Consider the following 22,182-nt stretch of genomic DNA (forward strand, 5'->3'; position numbering starts at 1 on the left):
CATATTCATCAATTCATGAAAGCGCGACCTACGTGGCGCTAGAAAATTCACAGTCTCAAGTTCCTCCTGGGCGGTTTGTGCACATAGGGAGCTGGCATCTCGTTCCTGTTTATCACTTTCTTGCCATAATTGGCAAGAATTGGACTCCGATAAATTTTTTCAGATATCACAGAAGCGGACCATCGCGCCATTCCTTCCGATCCAACTCAGCAATGGTGAATTCTCAAGTGCTGGTTGAACCAGGATTCGAGTGTTTCGAGAACATTTGTGTGTGGTAATTATGCATATGATGGCTTTTTCAAAAAAAAAAAATACAACCTTGTCCAAGAAGGCACAAACCCTTCAGGTTTCGCGGTCCAAAGCGGCACTTGATAACATTGCAGAACGCACGCTTGATCTGGGAGCAAATTAAATCAAGGCACCTTGCGTCGATGTCAAAAAAGTCATTCCTGCTCTGCTGCAAAGAGTAACCGAGGAACAGAAGGAATATGGCATCTATATATAGCTCCCATTACATATTCCGGTGTATGTTACGTCGCTGGATACATTGATCAGTGACTTCGGATGTGACGCTTGCGCTCTTAATTCTTGAAACTAGCGAAATAAGCAGCTACGAGTGTACATGGGGCTAGAAGAGTGTACATGGGGCTGCTTATTTCGCTAGTTTCAAGAAGATAGCGCAAGCGTCACACCCGAATTAAGTCACTGATCAACTCAATGTATACAGCGACGTCCTGCACCGGAATATGTGAGTGGGTAATGGGATGACAGTAGATGCCATATTGGCCATATTCCTTCAGTTCCTCGCTGTTACTCTTTGCGGCAGAGCAGCAATGACTTCTTTGGCATATCGACGCAAGGTTCCTTGATTTTGCTCCCAGATGAATTAGCGTCCGTCTTGACAATGTGGTGCCGCTGTTACGGCTGTCGCAGTGCAGGATTCCGTTGGCCGCGGCTGCAGTAACAGCGCGGCGAGCCAGCCATTGCTGGCGCTCCGGGCAAGGGTCCTGCAGGGCGGCCTCCCAATCTTCCATGCAGGGGTGGGGAAAAGGGGCAACTTAGCACGCCCAAACAACCCAAACCATTTGCCCGTTCACCACAATGTGGGCAGTCAGGGGAATAAGGGAGGGGTACCAGCTGGTTTAATTATAGAGAAATCGTGTATAATGAAGGTATTAGTTTACAGGCGGTGGTAAGTGTAAGACAGGGTGGGAGAAGGGAGAGGTAACGTACGGCGAGACAGCCTGCAGTGTTGAAGCAGTTCTGTGTATTTAGGGATCGGGGAGGCTCGGAGCGCCATACGCTCTATGGCTGAAGCAGAAGCGGAGCGAACTGAGTGAACAGTAAGCAGGTCGCGCCCCTTGCGGTGGCGGAGAGCGTAACTCAAGGAGAAAAGCTCCCATTGCTTCCGCGGTGATTGGCAAGGCCGTAGGAAAGAGTCTCCCTCAAAGCCCATAGGTTACGCAGGTGGCGCAATCAGCGTAGCATAATGGCGGATGCACCGTGGTGTGGGAACTGCAGCATTTTACTACAGTGTACTTTTTACGTAATGGTACGTTCGTGAATTTCCCTGCATCACTTCAGATGGTTTATTTTTTACTGCTAACGTTTGTCAGCTATGTCTAAGTCTATTCGACAAAGGCACTGCTTTGTTCCGGGATGTAAGAACGACGGCAGACAAAAGTTATCGCTCTTCGCTGTTCCAGCTGACCACGAACGATTTAAAGTTTGGAAGGAGGCATTGTCCGTTTGCGGAAAGGCGCTCGAGAAAAAGTGCGTCGTCTGCGAGAGGCATTTTGAGAATCGGTACGTTTGCAAGAGTTACAAACACACGATTAACGGCGAGCTTGTCGAGATTCCGCGCAACAGACCACTGCTACTTCCGGAAGCTGTCCCCACACGTAATTTAGCGCGGCTACCCCGGTCTCGCCGACGAACGTCTAACCTAACGCTTCGACCGCGCCCGGGTAGACCGAGAAAAAACTCCAGCGGTAACTGCGACCCCGACTGTGCTGAGGAAACTGAAGCAACTGTTGAAGAAGGGTCACCTGCTTCACGTGAGTACTGTGACGAGGACCAGACGGGAGACAGACACGCCTCTGAACCAGAAGGCTCCGAATGCATCTCGTCGGACTCTTGCGACGATGTTAAATGCGTCGTAGAAGTGAATATGCTCACTCCTCCACCGGTCACGGCAACGCCGGCAGTCAAACGAACGCTCACTCCTCACATTGTAACTGCACGCAAAGCGTCGCCGCCTCTTCTCGAAAAGACGATCTCGACATCGGCCTGCGTGCCGAGCTCGGCGGCTGCGGTGCCCGTGACGCCTGTGGTACCATGTGGTGTCGTGTCGGTGAAGACTGCCGCTTCTACGCCCGAGCAACCTGTGGCGTCGAAAAGTTCGGCTGCCTACGAGCTCCGCGTCACGAAGAACCCACTCAGCTGCCCGCCCATTCCCGGCGTCGAAGCACCGGCATTCCTGGCCAAATTCAACAAAGCCTTGCTTCCGAACAGGTACTGGTCGCTCCACTACGTTCAACACTCAAGCAGACATGTGGCCTTCAGTTTTTGCGCGATGTTCGGCGGGAGGCCAACGCTCACGAAGATGGTGACTTGCGAAGAGAACAGCGATGGCACTATAACCTGCCAGGCGACCGTGGACGGTGTGGATGTGAAAACTGCAAGCGTGGAAGGCGTTCACGGCGTGCTGGACTTTTTGAATAACTTGGACGCGCTTGCTTTTTGTCAGGGCGCTGCGTCGGCGGCGGAGTTCAGCACTGCGACCTTGGATAATTGCAAAGTGCATGGAGACAGGTTACACAGCATGCAGTGCAACTTACTCACACCTGCTTCCAGTAGACTGTGCGACTTGTGCAGGCATCTGCGCAAGGTGCTTCAAAACAGGGCTGCCTACATGAAAAGAAAAGCCTCTTCATCGTCGCAGGTTGTGCATGCCACACGCGAAAGTGCAGTAGCAGGGACGGAGCAAGTCACTTCCACACGCACTGATAAGGTGCCTGATGCTGAGAAACTGCTTGTGCAAACCTGTATACAGGCATCCAAAAGGTCTCCCTCTCAGGTGTCCGGCAACAAGGGTGCGCAGACTGAGAATGAAGAATGGACTGTTGAATGTACTTTTTATCCAGTGCACACCACTTCAGCCCCCACAGGTTGATTATAATGGCTCTTCCTTTTATGAATAAAGTTATTTTATTGAAAGAAGAGCTACCTTCACATTTAGTCAACATAGTTTGCAGTCGCGCATTTTATTTTGTGCGCCTAAGAGCATGCGTGGTCTAGCTGAATTGTACCTGAAGGTGAAAAATACTCCAAGTAAGCAGCAGGCAACTTCGTTTACTGCATTCGTTAATTTCCACAGCAAAAGCATTTCTAGGGGACACAGTACAATACCAACTTGCAAACCAGGTGCTAACAAGTTTGAAGGAAATGCCAAGACAGCATCACAAATGACTGTACACCTCGCTATGTAGTAAGAAAAATTGTAGCTAATTCAGCCAGGTTGGCCAAATGAAACTGTGTGCCAGCATGTTTCATTTCACTTTCAGTTCGAGGCTAGGGTTTCTGAGGGGGATTTTGTCTGCTTCTTTAAAATCGGAAAAACCACAGGTACATCACTGAAATTGCTCACAGCAGCCAGTAATACCAGAACATTAAAACTGGCAGGGATAAATGTCAGCATAGTACCACACAATCATATAACAAAGATCCTTTATTTTGGGCAAGAAATAGATACAAATCTGTTAATACATATGATGCAGCTTGACATCAAAAAATTCAACTCTGTAGCTTTATAACAGAACTGCTAATAATAGTTTAGATAATGGCAAAAATTGGGGAGGAACGAGACTATCTACATGATTTGATAATGGCTATGTACAGGTGCTCCATGACTGAAATGCTGACAGAAAAAAAAGTGTTTATAATAATTTGCTCATTCATCCCTTCTTCCAGCATAAGCAATGCAAAACAGTAACTAATCAAGTACATTGCTGAAGGAACACTAAATGTTTGTTTGAAAAAATAAAACATTGTGGCACACTGCACCAGCACTACCATGTACAAAGGAAGATTTTTTTTAACACAATAAGACAAATTGTTCTGCATTTGAATAGCATACGAGACTGCACAATTCCTAAACTAAGGCCAAGGTTGTTATTCCTATTAAACCTGGCAAAAGAAAGTAACCAATTAAACAGGAGAGACAAAACACACAGCACCAAACACAATGCAAAACAGCAGCTTACCAGCACAGTCAAGTACTCAGCTGAATGGTTACTGAACATTTTAAAGGTAAAACACACATCTGCACTGGCATAAGTGCAAAAAGGAAAAAAAGAAATGGATTCAACGGAAAATGCAGTTTATTTTTTTTTTTTTTTGCATGGTGCATACACTAACTCCAGACATAAATCCAAGATTACTCCTCTCTTGACACAGTTCTTTAGAACAGGGCAACCTCAATAAGAGAAGCGGTCAAAAAGCCAGCACAAAATAAAATGAAAGAAAAAAAAAAGCTTTCAGGTCAACGAAAATACCTCAGCATGTGAACACAAAATGCCATGCAGGTGCCCTTTTGCTGTCGTCCACAACAAAAATGACAAACTCCCCCCCCCTCCCTTTTTTTTTCTCTTTTGTAACCCGGGTCCCAGAACCCAGCAGTTTATAAATTGTGGCAAAACTTTGCAATGCAGCAGAACTTGGTAGACGTAACTGTGAGGTATCATTTGCTCACACAAGAATACTTATTCATACATGGTGCCATTGTTCAGTTTCACTTTTCTCCACAGCTGTTACAATGTGCATGGACCCTTTTTGGTTGCTGCTTGCAAGCAGTTAAGTGTACACTGGCATAGGCAGACTGCAGCAGTGCCGTTCAGCCAGGTCTACTCACAACACTCATACCCACAACAATGAAAAAAAGGTGGAAGGAACAAAAAAAAGCACATTTCCCTCTGCAGACTAGTCCCTAAAAAAAAAAAACAAAAAAGAATGAAGGCCATCAAATAAGAACACGCAGGCAGTCAATAAATTATGCCACAGACCGGACCACCTTGAGGAAATTTGCCAAGAGTAGTTGTGTCGTAGCAGTGAAGCATAACGTGGAAATGATCGGCTGGAAGCAAACAAGACACCCACTTTGCTTCACGATACTTCCACCAGCGTCTTTCCTTCACAAAAGCACCACGCTAGGCGACACCATGGCTGTTGACATGCACACGTCCTGTCCGTCACCAGAGGGGGTTGCTTCTTGAAGGTGACCAAAATCACTTATGTACACACACACACACACACACGAGCACAGAAAGATCTTGCAAGGAGAGCGTCCCTCATGGCGCACAAGTGTAGTAGTGTCCTCTGTCTACGGGCACTGGAAGGATGCACAGGCGGCCTTGTCCTCCGCCATTAGGAACTCATTGTCCACCAGTGCTGGCTCTGCTTCCAAGCCCGTCAGTTTGGTCAGTCCAGGGAGATTATGTCTGGAGTGGTGCGGGCCTTGTGAGCAAGTCCTGTGGAATATGAAGGAATCTGAAGGCAGACAAACCACACACGGGTTTGTTGCAGTTAATTACGGGGCCCCCAAAGCTACAAGCGTGGGTATGCATTGCACCTACGTGCGACCTATACATGCAGGTGCACACACGCACACGCACACACACACACACATACACACACACACACACACACACACACACACACACACACACACACACACACACACACACACACACACGGTAATGGGCACTTTCATTCAGTATAACAAGCTCAACTACCCCTACCTGCAAGTATTATTTTGTATGTGGCCCAGAAACACACAAGAACAAGATGGTACTTTTTGAAAACTCCTAGCACTGAAATAATTGGAGAACGGAAGTCTTCCACTGATCGCAAGCCGTAACAGGTTCCAAACATTTCAAGTGTAGAATACAGGTTGCAGATACTAAAGATACGAGGGCCCTGTTACGATATGTTATACAAAAGAACCCAACAGTCAGTGATACCAAGGAGAGCAAGGGGAAAGTTTTTAACGATACAGCTGAACAGAGGTGAAAATTATTCACATATTCATATTACGAAAAAGATAATATTATGCACAGTAGAGGAAAGGGTAGCCAGATGATGCCGCCAGTGTGATACAAACTCCTGACCTCTGAATGCTGCATGCAGGGCAGGCAGGCAAGCACACATTGGCCTATTAGCACTGTGAATTCGACAGCCAATAAAACGCTTGCTAGTGAAAGCCCCCATGCTAGATTAGATGGCAAAAGATTCTGCTCCCGCTTCATTGGAAAGTAAAACGCACTATGCACAGTAAAACGCATTAGAAATCAAGGCCATGAGGGACGCTGTAGGGAACGACTCCAAAATTTCAACCCCCAGGCATTCTTTAACCTGCAGTCACATCACAGCACTATTAGATATACGACTGCTGGAGGTTATCAAATGAAGATCGCCACTGCGCAGAATTCAACAGGCCTTCTTTCTTGTTAAATGAAAAGAGCAGCATGTACCGCCAAGGTACATACGCCATTTTCATATCTAGGTTTGACCACAAGCTTATAACTTCGTCTTTCTTTACAATATTTCTAAATAACGAACGATTTGTGACAGTCCCATGAGATTCGTTATATAAAGATTTGACTGTATCAGGGATTAACTGTACTGTACTATCGGCAGAAAAAATTTACCTCACACAATCCAGTTACTTGAAATGTACAAAGGTATGAGTGGGCATGCATGCTCTACTCTTTGGTAACAGTACCATGCAATAAGCTTGTGAGCCAGAGCGATTTTATTTTTTTTCCATGAACAAGAGTCCCATAAATCTTTGCTGTCGATAGTATATCATGTCTTATTATTATTTATGTGTGTGCATGCGAGCGCAGTGCTAAATCACCATAGTGTTGTTTACTTCGGCTGCAAAGACCACAGACTGCTTTTGGGGAAAAAAAAATAAAGAAGCGAACAAATGTGTATCGAAATAATTTTTCACCCAGAACCGATACACAATATTCAAAGACAGTTTCGTTTTTTTTCCCCCTTTCCCTTTTCGTATTCAAAGAGTTCAGTAATCACACACCATTGCAATGGGTACTTTTGGCAAGCAAATCGAAGTTCATTAACGCTGCTCTCCACATATCAGCGTACCAAAAGCATACCAAGCATCGGTGTCACGTGAAACAGAAAGCACTTGTACAATAAGATAAGACACGAAGTAAGACTTACAGGTCGATCAGGTTCATTGGTAAGCAGCGTATAGAGGTCAAAGCCTGAAACAGAAAGGTGTAGAGAAAGTGGTGGTCAAAGTATAGCAGCTATCATCCCAAACACGACCCACTGATAAAAGACGCGACACAGTAGAAAAAAGAGATCTACAAATGCCATCTCAACAAGCAGCCTTGAACGTGCTTGTAAATCAGAATGCGACAATTTTACATAGTCCGTGTGACTGTAGGCCACCATCTGTTCCGAAGCAGGGCGATGCACATAGTCAACTAAAATACTACTTTTAAGTGCCAGGCGGCATTAGAGCATTCGCATAATTATAACAATGTCATACTGTTCACACCAAACATAGGATGTGAGTGAACATGACAGTCTTTTTGTTGTCAATGTCATCTGAAACGAACAAGGTAGATGTGATGCCATACCTCTACCCTGTGCTCCCAGTCCTGTGTCATAACGAAAACGATTCTCTTAGTTTTTTCCTACTCCTCACAGCTCTTTCACTGCCTTCCCTTCCTCAACTGCTTTTCAGATTCATAGCTGCTGCCCATGCATGCCACTTTTCAGTTCCACAGCTGCAAGACTGTCTATGAATTCACTTTGCCTCATAGCTCAAGAATGAGGTGGATAAGGGTGCTGTATAAATTAAAGCGCAAGGGGGAAAAAAAAATCAATGATGTGCAATTTGTGCCTTGGTTCCAAATTCAACCAAATTCCAAATTCAAGCAAACCACTATTTTCAATATCCCCAAGTTCTCCAGGTTTTGCCTGATTATTTCAGTTCAAATCATCTGACTAGAGACTCAAAAATGTAGCTGCTGATGATAATGAGCATAGACGATTAATTTACAATAAAGAGCTATTATTAATCATAGTATTCTGCAATTTAGAATAGTGAAAAGGCTGTGATTAACGTTAGTGGCTGTTAAGAATGTCAAAAGTTTACTGAAAATTAAAGGGGTCATGGCAGCTAACATTTCAGCATAAAATGATTATTGCATTTCACTCCACACACATTAAATTATAATTTCTCAAAATTTGAGCCCATTCGGTGCAGTAGATAAATTTATAATGAATTTCCTTTATTAATTTGAGAGCAGCTTCCTGGTCTGGCAACCATTGGCCGCTGATGTCACGACCACATATCATCCTCATGTCGTCTGCTTTTTTTATTCGCAGCGTCGGCTGCACTCTTTGCATGCATGCCGTGAGTGGTGGTCGCCGAGAGCATTTTTTTTCCCCTCAACTAAAAAAAGATTTGCATATTCTCTTTTTTTCTTTGATAACTTAATTATTTTCGACTGGTAAACCATTTTTGCAAAACTATGTTCAGTCTGGCCATGGCCAGAGCACGGAAGCATGTGCCGCTGCCTTCGCTTAAGTCCAGTCATCATGAACCCCAACGTGATTAGATTGCGTTTCACTGCCCGCACCGAACAAGAGCCTCCCAGCCGTCTCTGTCTCGCCTCCGCCGCAGCCGCGCGCGCGACTGTGACCTACTCTTGAGCCTAACCTTGCGTTTTTCTAGTGCATCAAATGACTCATGAGTGCTTCAATGTAAATATATACCATTTAGTATTTAGTGCGTGAGCCCTAAACTCACACAGGAATGCACCGATTTGCAGATTATTTACACAGCTTTTGTATATGACTGGATATATGCTGCTCGTCCGCACAACAGAAAATGCAAGCTGAGCTAGCAATATCGAAACTATCCGCTTCTTTTCACACCACCTGCAGATTTAATTGTTTACAAACTACAACAACTCCCCAAGAAATGCCGTGGATGCTATGTCCTCAGTCTGCGCCGGGTACCCAAAAGCGACGTCAACAGCTGCATGCTGCGCTCTCAAAGACAGGGTCACATTGACGCTTCCCGCTCAATGTGCGTACACTTTGTGATGTAAGCAGTCGTTGATTTGGGGTCGCTATTGCCAGAACTACACTCGATGGCCGCATGCAACCGCTAAAGCTTGTGAATGTGCGCTCAGTAATCGCCGAAACTCTAGACCCGAACCCTGGGTACTCGTGCTAGGCCTACTCGTCGCGGAATGGGCCGGCAGTTCGACGCTGACTGACATTCTGGCCAAGGTCATTACCGATGAGAAGGGAGAACATATAAAGTGTAGCTACTTGTTTTCCTTTTTCTAACACGGTTTAACTACAGGCAAGCGCACCTGTTCAGGCCGTTAACTCATCGGGTGTCAAGTTCTCGCTCGGCCTCCGATCTGACCAAAACAGATTGTGCGACTGTCCGCTGATCAGATCCCTTGGTATCACAGGGCTGAAACCTCGCAATACAGTGATAAGCAACTGTTGGTCATGCTGGCTTCGTAGCCGGTGTAATGCGATAGATAAGTGTGTCGATAAGCTAAGGAACCTAACCTAACCACGCAGCCCATTGACAGTGACCGTGCCTTATGCTGCAGAAAATGTACCTTACTCTATATCGCTTTTCAGCAGTAACATCTTCATCAAGCACTTCTGTATGAGAGACGACCGCTGAGTCAATCTTCCAAAAAGAAAAAAAGGGAAGAAGACATGTGCTTTGATATTGCAGCCTGCATTGTAGATGACGCTCCGCCGCCTATTCTCTCGTGACGTCACACGAGCATTTCAAAATGGCAGTCGCTCTCGGTAGGAGGCATTTCCCACTTCCGATTTCTATAGCGTTTTTTGCAATATCCGCCGCGGGCAAGGCACTAAAACTTTGCGAGTACAATCACAGACTTTTATATTATTCACAGAAGCATCAAACGGCAATACATCAGATGACCCTGTCATCGCCCCTTTAAAAGCGCACTGATGCCGGCATCAGAGCATGCGAGCCGCCCACCCTGCAAACAGCTGAGTCAATCCAATCCAACATGGCTGTGCACGCAAGCTTGGCACCACAGCTCGCTGACTACTTTCGTGCTGGCCGCTGCCAGCCCAATTATTCCTGCTTTTTGTCCTGCACTACTCTCCGCAGTGCTTCCACACATTTTATTGAGTACCCACCTCATGTGCATATTGGTTCTTCTATTGTGGCAGCTCAGCCATGCACTTGTGTCAAAGAAATATATCGTGCCTCGCCTTGCGCGTGGCCTCGCGTTGGCGAGACAGCACAGAAAAAAAATTTGCATGAATAACGTACTTGCTCGGCGCCAATTTAAAATGAAAATGCACTGCAGAATATACCGTGCAATTTTTCCTGACTTGGCAAAATTTTTGATATTCACTGATCTTTCCCGGTGTATAAAATTTCCTTAACAATTCCCGGTTGCTAGACACCCTGTGCAAGGTGTGTTCGGAAGCAGATTAATCTCGAGAAAAAAAATGTCTTTCATCATACTAGTGCACATGGTACTTATCAACAGGCTTGTTTGCACAATGTGAAGGTTTTTAAGGCCTACTCTTTTTGATGATGCACATGACAATGGTACATAAACCTAACTCGGCATGCCTGCACACCAAACAGCAAGACAACCACCACCTCAAAACGTCCCCCTGCACCAGAAGAAGGCAAGGCAAAGTAAATCTAAGCAGAAATTACCAAATGCTGTGACAGGTCATCTGGGCTCGCCGCACACCAGGGCTTAAACCTTAAGAGTGGTGACACAAAAGACCTGCTGTACTGAAAACTGACAAATCTACTACACATCAGAAAGAGATCACTGACAATTTCATGTATGCAACACCTGATGAAGGTCCACATGAAAAGAAATCCTCCACCCCCTAGAAACTACTTTTCTTGGTCTAAAATTGAGAATTTCTGCTTTTAAGCAACAAAAATATTATAAATACCAACCGTGGCCCAGTCACAAAAGAGAGGAGAGAGAAGGTGTGAAAGAAAAAGAGAAGAAAAAGAAACTGTTCCCCACGCGGTCAGGCCAACTGCATTTTGAACTGTCTTTACAATGCATGCAAAGCATATACAGCATTACAAAGTGGCCATAGCTACTGGCTACACTACACACACCATGCTGACAGCAGTGTTAACAAATGTCCACCAAGCTCAGACTGTTTCACATGTTCTCTACACAGAAAGAAAAGACTGTACATTCTCTGTGTGTGTGTTTCTGTGCGTGCATACTCGCTTGGGAGGAAGGAGAGCCTTGCTTTGGATGCTAAGTTTTCTTCGTACCCCATTCACAAGTGGAAACTAGTTTCCACAAAAGGTGTTATCACTTTGACTCTCGAGCCCCGTTTCGATTTCCTTGTGGTCCGGCTTCAGGGACCATAAGACAGCAGGAGAGCAACCCCATTGTTACTGACGTCACAGCAAAACCTTGCATCTATGCTCACTGTCGGTGAAACTGGTTCAGCGGCAAAACAAGAGCACTCACAAGCTTCAAAGGAAGTGCCCGAGATGGCAATGCATCACGCAGCATGACACATTTGTGTCTGGCCTAGTTTTTCGCTTCACACTTCAAGTACTTATTCATTCTCATGACTGCGTTGCCTTGCTCATTAATGAGTACACGTACCACATGCCTCATCAGCTTAGTTCAATTAGCTTAAAATTCTGCCATCTGACAGCCGCATTTCTAAAACCAAGCTTTCAATGAAATCAGATCATTCAATTCGAGCTAGATTTAATTCTGCAGTGCACTGAAGTGAGAGAGAGGTTTTTCAACCTTTTACCTCCCACCAGGCATGACTGCACTTAATAATGAGGATATTGAGGACACTCACCCTGCCCGTCTCCGCTTCACAACACAGACACTGATGAAACAGTCAGGCTAAGTGCAATCATTGCCTTTACGTTAAATGCACAGAAATGCAGCACAGGCACACTTAAAAGAGAGAGAAACAGGGTCAGGTGAAATGCACAAGCCTGAATAGCACTACATAGACTATATCAGGTTTTATGATGAGGTCACAAGAGCATTCTTCCCTTGAACCTGCACTACCAATATAAGTACCAATTATGCAAGCTTTCAAAAGGCAAACTGAGCCCAGATTTAACACCGAAATTTACTGGAGGGCGGCTGACGTTTCGTGCCCAAGAGTGTTTCAGTTTGGTTTTGCTTATAGGGTTTAATGTACCAAAGCGACATCAGCTATGAAAGACATCGCAGTGGAAGGCTTTAGTAATTTCAGCCACCTGGGATTTTTTAAAGAATACCGACATCACATAGTATGTGGGTGCCTTGTGTCAAGCCTCCGTCAAAACGCAGCTGTCGCAGCAGGGATCAAACTCACCTCCTCAGGATCAGCAGCCATGTGCCCTAACCACCAAAGTGGGGTCAAGAATATTTTCAAGGTTCAGTGAATTGGTGGTTTTGCAGCCTCACTGAACCTACCGACTTAATCGTTCTCATTTGCCGAGTGCCAAGAATGTGCAAGGCAAAGAGGAAGAGAGAGGCATGAAGGCTAAGGAGACCTTTTGCGCACTGCCATTCTGAAAGGTAAGCTCATAGTTCAGTAAGGGAGTAAAAATTTGCTGGTAAAGAATGAGGTGACTGACATTATCGACTGATTATGCTCCACATGCTCTTTTCTGACACCCGCACCCCCCATTCAATCAGGAATAGGAAGAAAACGCCAAGTGGCATAGGCAATGACTTACCGCCATAGTGGTACATATTATGCGGAGTGAAATACTCTTGGTAAGGACTCGACACAGGGGGGTAGTACGGTGGGGTGCCCGCATCCATCACAGGCATGCCTGGGTAGAGGGAGCTGCTGGCCAGGCTGGAAGGTGGCAGGCCAGAGCTAGAAGACTCGTGAGACCTGCAGCGGGGAACAAGACAAATTCAGGGCTTGCCCACTAAAGCCTCCAATGCGACACGCAGGAATAACGGGCCCGTGAGGCACAGGGACATTGCAGAAGGAAGGAACACTGACATAAAACAGTAACCATGACCACCCAAAAGCATAGCCAAGTGGTGGATACGAAGCATGCTTTCCACTGCACTAGGCTAGCTGGGCACATAGTGACCTCGTGAGCCACAGTGAGCAGCCTTTGACTAGCTACACACTACTGGAGTAAGCAACGAAGAAAAAAGAAAAAGGAAAAGAAAAGAGTGACAACAGCAGCAGACCAAAGCTGCACAAGTCACAAGCACAACAGGCATACTAAAAGGCTAAGATATGAACAGCCATCCCCAAAAGCTTGTCAAGCAGGATCCTGCACTTTCCTAAGCTGTTAGCATCACATCCTGCTTCCACTCAACGAAGTGGAATTGTAATCTGTGGTTAGACGTCATGCTGCCTGGTAAGGAATCGTGGCTTGATGAGATTCACTGGTCACTGACCATGGTAAAACACAAATGACGTTGAATTGAATTTCAGCTGGCTCGGGTAAAGCCAAACACAAAATAAATAAGACCAATGTTAGAAAATTTTCCCGCTTTACAAGCGTGCACTCACTTTAAATGCAGAGTGGTAAAACTGACAAGAGACCTCTTGCAGCAGCTTTTGCTGTAGAAGCAAATGCAATTTGTAGCAGAAATTTCGGATTTTGGAGCAGAAAAAAATAATTTTTTTTTTTCTAAGCAGAGGCTATTGCAATGTTAGGAGAAAATTTTCGCCTTCGGAGCACATAAAAATGAGGGCAGAAGCAATTTTCTGGCTACTGAAGCTAGGAAGTTCGTAATGTTACAGCGATTGCAGTAAAACAAAACAAAAATCATCAACCCTACATCCAAGTTTAATATCTAGGTGCACTTAAACATTTAGGGTGAAAACAAAATGGGTATATCCCCTTCAGTGGCGGTGTCCACGTTTGTACATGCAAACTTGTATCAGCCGCAGCCATGAAAAAAATGACGTTTGGGGCATTCAGGCGCTGTGTGCTCATTTGTACACACATCGCAAGTGGACTACTACCGCCATCTCATTTTAATACAACAAAGCTCGACCACAAACAATCAGTCCAGATGGACATCTCAGTGTTCTATGAGTCAGCACGTGAGTACCTTCGAAATATTTATTTTTGCCTTAATTCTTGCTCAGTAGTAACTGAAGTTTGTGTTCTGTTGTTAATTTAGGTGCATGGTTTCCGATGATACTTATTTTTGTGCTGGTGTCGCGAGACAGGCGTAACGACAAGAAAAATATGCGTGCACAAACGTGCACAGCGTGCCTGAATGCCCACAATCTGGATAAACAGGCACAGGTCGCTTACGTGTCTTATGTCAATTGTAGCGATTTCATGTGGGTGTTTTTCGAGTTATAGGTCTACAAGATCATGCACAGTCAAGAGTAAAGGCCACCACTTCATCAGCGGAGCAGTTTTAGCTGAAAATTGCTGATGGGAATGTTTCCGATGGCGACTTTTCCGATGATGAGCTGGATGAGACCGCATAAGTATCAGTAAGTGTTCGTAAATTTGAACAAACAACATACGCCAAATAAATATTGTTTACTTCAACAGACTCTGTCACAGCCTCATGAGAGCAAACAGACAGCGAGAGGTATTGCTTGCGAGGACAGCGAGGACGAAGAGCTCTTGCCACCCCAACCACCCGGACCAAAACGAAAAAAGAAAGTGGAAGTGGGTTTTTAAGGATTGTACTCCTGCACACACTGATTGCACGTTCACAGATCAGCATGCAACTTCTTTGCTTGATCCTCTTAAGTACTAAAGGTGAGCGGCCAAAGAGGGGACGACCGAGCGGTGTGTCGCAGCTGACTACTACAAGGAAGGCACACTACTCTACCCCAACGACCACAAACTCCACCAGATATGACGGTATCACTGGCCTAGGCATGTCCCTACCCACTCTGTGCACCGATGCAGGAACCAAGGATGCTGCTCGAAACTCGGATCTTTTGCCGCAAGTGTGAAGTTTTTCTGTTTGTCAGCCGCCGCCGACTGTTTTTGCGAAATTCGCATCAAAATGTGAAATTCTACATTGTTGGTCTCCTGGGTGTTGCAAGAGGGGCTTTTTAAAGTGCTAAGAAAATTTTTGTTAACTGCTGTACTTCATTCATAGCCAAGACCTGAAAAGTTGCTATTCAAGCACTCTATGCACAATTGTGCACGCGATCTAATTTTTTTGACGCACAATAAAATTGATTTTCTTCATTGAAATGTGTGTCCATGACTCAAAGAAACATGCTCCCACTAAGTTCAACACTTTTCTTTACGCACTTCTTAATTCGCACCTGAATGGAATATTGCCAAAATTATACCCAAGACACGAAACTCCCCAGATATTTCATCTTTAATTATTCTGAAAGGGTACGAAGTGGCGCATAGTTTAAAAAATGCAATGAGCATGCTCGAAAATGAGAAGCACAGCTCAGGGATAAATGCGAGTGGCACAATGCCTTACACATTCCTTCACAACACTAAGAAAGGAGCGCCGGTAAAGGAATTCTCCAGGGATGCTTGGCAAGTGCAGGACATTAAGTGCTAGTGTATCAGTTCTGTCATACTCAGCCCTGCAATGGATTCATAAATGTCACATTTGAATGACAAACAATGGAGTGGTTTTGACAGCATTACTTTCTTCTCAGCTTATCAACAACACTGACAGATCTCCGCAAAAGTGACAGTCATACTCAAATGTATCTGAAGCATCCATCCATAAACGTTCAATAATTTCTGATTGATGCTCGTGTTTATGTGCAACGTGAATTTTATTGCACTAGTAGCGGCGGAGCGCCAAAAACGCACAAAACAAAATGCACGGAAACGAAAACATAACATGTAAAACCTGCACAATACGGGATACACCAATGCAATCTGGCTCCCAGTCCTTTATTCCTGACCCACCTTGTCTAATCCGAAATGGCTAAAAGGATCGTTTCGAGATCAAAATTGTGCAGGGTGAAAGTATTCACTATGACTACTCTGCTGGAGTGCTCATATGCCGCAGCTTTGCCCTCCCAACTACAAGCCGCTTCTAAGCGTATTACGGAAACTGAAAAAGGCAGGAGTTCTGATGCCTAATCACAATTTCGTGTTTGACTAATACTCAGCTGAGTCAAAGCATACTGTAATGAAGCGGTAAAAGGTTTTGTGCTTTCGTTTTTTGGCCCATGAGGATGGAAAGGCAACAGCAACCCTCAAAGAGGCCATCCCGAATTTCTTTCACGGAAGGCCTACCAATAATCGTGTGCGATCGAGCACAATTCTGGAGAGCAGGAATATCCCCGATTTTCAGCTATTTGTTCGGGATGTTGAATGGAAATTCACAGCACAGCTCAAATCGAACAGCCGATTATATGTTCACAAACAGCAGTAGAACCTCATTACAATGAAATAGTATGGGACGAAAATTTGTTTGTTAGATCAGATATTCGTTTTAAAGGTACTCGCACAAATTTGTGCACGTTTAAGTCTGATAATAATAAACAAAATGTGCACTAATATGGGCAACACAAAGGTGCAAAAATGTACAATATTTAGTTAAAACCTTTGTATAACCATGAAATAACCATGTTGGAGAGTAAAAAATGAACACTCAAGTAGGAATCTTACCTATGCACACATAAAGATTAATACTTAAACCTTTGACTGTTTTTGCCATACGGGTACTACGGCCGCATTCCGTCCCACAGCGTTTTTGTCGCACGAGTACTGCGCTAAACGCGTAACGTTGAAATCTAACACTGGGGTGAATTTTCTTTCTGAATATTCGACAGTCAAAGGGTTAAACAATGGTGAATCTTGCCAATGTCTGCAATACCAATGGCACAATCTTGGTTCTCCATCATTGTTATCACTTGGATCATCTGTGGCAATCAGCATTGATGATTTCTTGGTTGGTCAGTTCAGGTGTCACGGAACCACAACCGAGTTGTCATCAGCAGTGAGCAAGTCCTAAAACATAACATTGGGAAGCGCCAGCTAACACAGTGACAAGGCTAACAGGCTTCCAATCATTTTCGGTGCCTCTGGAATCGATGTCAACCTGCTCGTGTTCAAGACTGTCGACACGCTGGGCACAGCAACAAGTCCACAGGCACCTGCGCTCAATAAGCCCACCCCTCATGTAATACCCCTTAAATGGGGCCTTTGAGGATTCAATAAATAAATAACAAGACTGCCAACTGTACTGTGTCTTGATTTTGGTCGGAAGCGAAACTGCTTTGTGCTCCTGCATTGTCACTTTACATGACGAAGTCAATGGACTCACAGACTGCAGCACGCTGTGGAAAACCAGTTTCCTCCCCCTTCGCCGCGACCGACCACCACCACCCCAACGAGCTTCATGGCAGCGCCGGCTGGGAGAGGAGGTAAATACCTCCCCTTGGGGGAAGGAGACCAGCAATGGGTGCGCCACCAAGACGTCTACGCGAGTTCCCGCGAGAAGACGAGAGAGAGGATCTGGATCCAGCCGGCAGCGAGAGCGGTCGTCTCCCGCCGCCTCTCCCGGCAAATGCCGGGGGATAGCGAGCACGGAGTACGCTGCGCACACAGGAGGACCCGTCGTGCACGACTGCCCATCTTCTGGTTCCCAACGGCGAAGCGACCGGTAAATACCGCACGCTCTCGCCGCCTCCCGCGGCAAACGCCGTGGTTGGCGTCGTCCGAAGAATGCAGCGCGCACAAGAGATCCCGGCCGCCATATTCACGGCGCGTTCAAATGTCCGCCACCGAAATCGCACCCCCATTTCCCAGCCGGTGAGTCAAAAGCCCTTCTTACGTAGCCTTGCCCTTCCAAGGAAAACCTTGTGGATGTATAGCTAGCCGGCATGCTCTGTATTATTTGCAAGTGCAATAAATAGCATTCGAGTGTTAACTATATGTGTCGTCCCCGTCTTTTGTCTCTTTGTCCCCCTCCGCGGGTCGCTAGCGAGGACACTGCACCTGCGGAGTAGGAGCGGGGCGGAAGACCGTTCCCCCTTTTAGACCCCCCACAATGGCGCCTCAACGTGGTTCTCTCGTGCAGAAGCACTTGAGCTACTTACCCCTTCCTAGGGACTAAGGACGATAGTCAGTTCGCGGCGTGGAGTGCCTGCCCGGACTTTTAACATGGGGCCTGAACCGACATCGCTATGCTAGCAAGGCTAATATGCTTTCTTAACGGCGAGGTGGGAGGAGTTGCAGCGAGAACAAATGGTCGTGCATGTGTGTACGTGTGTGTGTGTGGAGCATTTTTATTTGTGTGTGTGTGTGTGTTTATGTGTGTGCCAACTCCCGAGACCTTTGAGAGGTACAGCCACGAGGTCTGTACATGGAGCACGAGACCGAGCCGTCCACGGAGAACAGCACGCCGGAAGCGAGTGAGTGCCTCAGCCGGGACGGTGGCCCTACTTTTCTTGTATATAGTTGTAAATATTTCCTCTTCTGTCTCTTTGGCTCTGGGAGCCAGGTGCCGCAATCGGCTGACTGGTACTGCAGCTGTGATTGCCGGAAAGCACCGGGGCGCTCCGACACCGCTGGACGCGGTGGGCACCGTTCGCTCAGAAGTTGCCTTTGGATGGCAGCGAGCGAGTAGGGTCACCCTGGGTTCCTTGGCGGAGATGCACATCCTCGCGGCGCTGCATTCTAGCTATTGTCCTTAGCGCTAGAGCGAATAGGCTTAAGGCTCTTTTTGAGAGCTGCCTGTCGCACGTCGGAGGACAGTCTAACCGTGGCATACAGCATGCGCAAATGCGTTTTGCTTGTTATATATTAACCTCGCTGTAGCCGAACATCTCGCTGAACTAGAGAAAGCTAACTTCGTTCAAATGAACTTGATATTTTTGGGCTGAGAAGGCGAATCGGAAATTTCGTGGAACCAGATTATTATGCCGGCAAACGAACCGCGGATGCCCGTGCTTCGTTCTGATTAACGGAACGCAGTGCGGTGCCGGATAAAATTGTTTGGCACTCGCATTGGCCCGCATTTTACCAAATGGTCATTTTGCTCAATTTAGTCAACCTTTTTGGAGATCCGGAGGGTTGTGCAGATATCAAGTGAAGCCGCCTGGACCTGCTGCAATTGTTTACGTTCCTGCCTGCTGCCCTGCGGCCGTGAATCACCGAAGCTCGGAGTCTCACGGAACCAGTCGGGGAGGGGAGGCCAACCCCCTGCCTGCCAACAAAGGCGCGTCAGCGGGAACAACACCCTCCCGTCACGCTGGCTTCTGGGACCTGCCGATGGACAGCGGGGGCCCCTGCACCTTGCTGCTCGTCGGATGACACCAACGTTTGGATCGCCCTGCTAGGCCTGGTGTTTACCTCGCGGATGGCGTCCAAGGAGCAGCCCATAGGTGAACATTTAAGGAGGGAGGGATGTGGAAAACCAGTTTCCTCCCCCTTCGCCGCGACCGACCACCACCACCCCAACGAGCTTCATGGCAGCGTCGGCTGGGAGAAGAGGTAAATACCTCCCCTTGGGGGAAGGAGACCAGCAATGGGTGCGCCACCAAGACGTCTACGCGAGTTCCCGCGAGAAGACGAGAGAGAGGTTCTGGATCCAGCCGGCAGCGAGAGCGGTCGTCTCCCGCCGCCTCTCCCGGCAAATGCCGAGGGAAAGCGGGCACGGAGTACGCTGCGCACACGGGAGGACCAGTCTTGCACGACCGCCCATCTTCTGGTTCCTAACGGCGAAGCGACCGGTAAATACCGCACGCTCTCGCCGCCTCCCGCGGCAAACGCCGTGGTTGGCGTCGTCCGAAGAATGCGGCGCGCACGGGAGATCCCGGCCGCCATATTCACGGCGGGTTCAAATGTCCGCCGCCGAAATCGCACCCCCATTTCCCAGCCGGTGAGTCAAAAGCCCTTCTTACGTAGCCTTGCCCTTCCAAGGAAAACCTTGTGGATGTATAGCTAGCCGGCATGCTCTGTATTATTTGCAAGTGCGATAAATAGCATTCGAGTGTTAACTATATGTGTCGTCCCCGTCCTTTGTCCCTTTGTTCCCTCTACGGGTCGCCAGCGAGGACGTTGCACCTGCGGAGTAGGAGCGGGGCGGAATACCGCCCCCTTCTTAAACCCCACAACGCACATAAGGGTTAGTTGGAGTGGCAGGGGCACGCAGCATGAGCATGAGGAGGCAATGGTGATCATCTGCCTGTCAGCCATTGGTCCTAGCTTTTAATACTGCCCCTAGATGGCAAGTCGTGCGAATGTGTGGGTGATTCAAACATATTTCTGCAGTAGGCGATTCAAACAATTGAAAAATTGTGTTTCTTGAAGTTTCTTTTCCGGCTCCTTTACACACTTTTTTTCCGTTTGAATGGAAAAAGACTGCTCCGTTATAACCAATCATTTGTCAAATTTTGATTTTTTTTTAATCGTTAGACAGCACTCCCATAGAAATAAAGCATAGTCCAACCAAACTTTGATTTTACTTTATTTTATCTGATAATTTGCTATATCTGAGTTCGTTATAGTGAAATTCGATTGTATTCAAAATTTAGATTTCTTGCACACCCCTACTTTCCGCGACACAGTCCTGAGAGGAGCATGCAGCCAAAATTTAAAAGCTGTAACACGCTTTTGCTAAAGTTGACGACTCTCTTTCATACTTAAGGCCGCATAACAAATTTTTCTTAATGGTCACAGTTTGCACTGCGTTTGCTATTTATTCAATTAACAAATGCTCGCCAGTTGACGTATGTCATATTTACAACAAATAACCACCACGGTGTGTCGACACCGTCAGTACCACGACTTTGGTGCTAGAGCAAATTAAAATTAATACTAAATACCGAAATACGCGTCTTGCGACCGGTGGCAATAGCATCGCCATAACTCAGCAATTTCACTAAAGAAGCAAAACAATGCACTCAAAGTATGTTGCAGGACTCCACTTATGAATTCAATCTGCCCCCAAACCTGAAGCAAACTTTTCTAATGCTACTTATCTCCTGATGACAGAGAACAGCTAGACAACCCCCATAACGGGCGATTCACACGACGGACGAAACGTGCGCAGACGGAGCACCACATCATCCGACGTCACTGGCTCCGCCTCATCCACGGGCAGCGGACGACGTCGTGGAGTGGACTGAAACCGCCGGAGGCCGGAACTGCACCGCTCCTTGTGGCTTCACCACGGCAGAGGAAAACGGCGGGTGATGACATTCCAAGCAAACTACTCCGCATTGTTGTCTAGGGTGTTTCTATGGCCAGGGAGGCGAGAGCATGGACGCACCCCACTGTTGACACTACGTCCCCACTATGTTAAAAAAAAAAAAGAAACGAAAATGCCATTGTTGCCCCACTTAGAAGATGAAGTTCTGTTAGAAAACCTGAAGTTCTGTTAGTTCTCTAGACAACCCCCATATTTTGACAAGGGAAACACGCGCTCGTTTTTGGCTTGCGAAGGCTGCGCCGTCCGCGGACAAGGCGGAGCCAGTGACGTCGGGTCACGTAGTACTCGTCCGCTCACAGACTCCAGCGATTCCATCAGTCATGTGAATCGGCCTTAGCAGAATGTTAGTTTACATGTGTTTCTGCGACATCCTAGAGCCCTAGTTTCATGCATTGGACGTGGAACAGTACTAATGGATTGCATCGGATTGGCTCCTCCGGTACATGCCATACTGAACTGAAAAATTGCACTCCCTATGCAACTTGGCTGTAGAACATAATTACAGTAGGGAGGAAATGCTGTATTCATATGCAATTGTACCAATTCGCCCAACTGTCCATCCTACTTCACTGTATTCATAAGCTAAACAAGTTTCACTGTGGCTGCAGTACTAGTGGCACTGAGCGTGCAGCCTTGAAGAGTCAAGCTACCACCTCCAAAAACAATACCCACAAGCTTCACACTTTGGTAGGCAGCTAACCACCACCCGTCAGTCGTCAAACCACTTTCAAGGAAATTGGTCAGTTGCCACTGCTGAGGGGAAATCCTACTTCTTTCATAGTACAGTCAAACAAGGCGTTTTTGGTAGTTTTCTTATCATTAGGTTGACAACATTGTCTTCTTTCAACAACTGTACCTTGCGGATGCTTCATATAGGAAAAGTGTTTGTGCGGGGAAGTAGAAGAATGCTGCAGCAGAGCTCTTGGTGATTGAGAAGAGATACCATCAGGCAAAATTTACTCAACACATC

At 46.5% G+C, this 22,182-nt stretch overlaps 1 protein-coding gene across 5 annotated transcripts in view; it reads right to left on the minus strand.

Moving 5' to 3' along the window:
• Window positions 1-3,712: 3,712 nt before the first annotated feature.
• Window positions 3,713-22,182, minus strand: part of LOC146199630 (E3 SUMO-protein ligase PIAS2-like) — a 104,552-nt gene continuing 86,082 nt past the window's right edge. For 2 of the 5 annotated variants that reach the window (XM_084595154.1, XM_084595150.1), the window contains 3 exons: window positions 12,800-12,963; window positions 7,246-7,289; window positions 3,713-5,547 (listed from right to left, as the gene is read on the minus strand). In XM_084595154.1, coding sequence (XP_084451280.1) covers window positions 5,479-5,547; window positions 7,246-7,289; window positions 12,800-12,963 — 277 coding nt within the window. In that variant the 3' untranslated portion in view covers window positions 3,713-5,478. Of the gene's footprint in view, window positions 5,548-7,245; window positions 7,290-12,799; window positions 12,964-22,182 lie in introns of those variants that run through there. The other 3 variants (XM_084595151.1, XM_084595152.1, XR_014705106.1) reach the window with 3 other exon arrangements.

This window comes from Amblyomma maculatum, chromosome 2 (assembly GCF_055883805.1).
Source record: "Amblyomma maculatum isolate TAMU_Amacu chromosome 2, ASM5588380v1, whole genome shotgun sequence".
NCBI lineage: Eukaryota > Metazoa > Arthropoda > Arachnida > Ixodida > Ixodidae > Amblyomma > Amblyomma maculatum.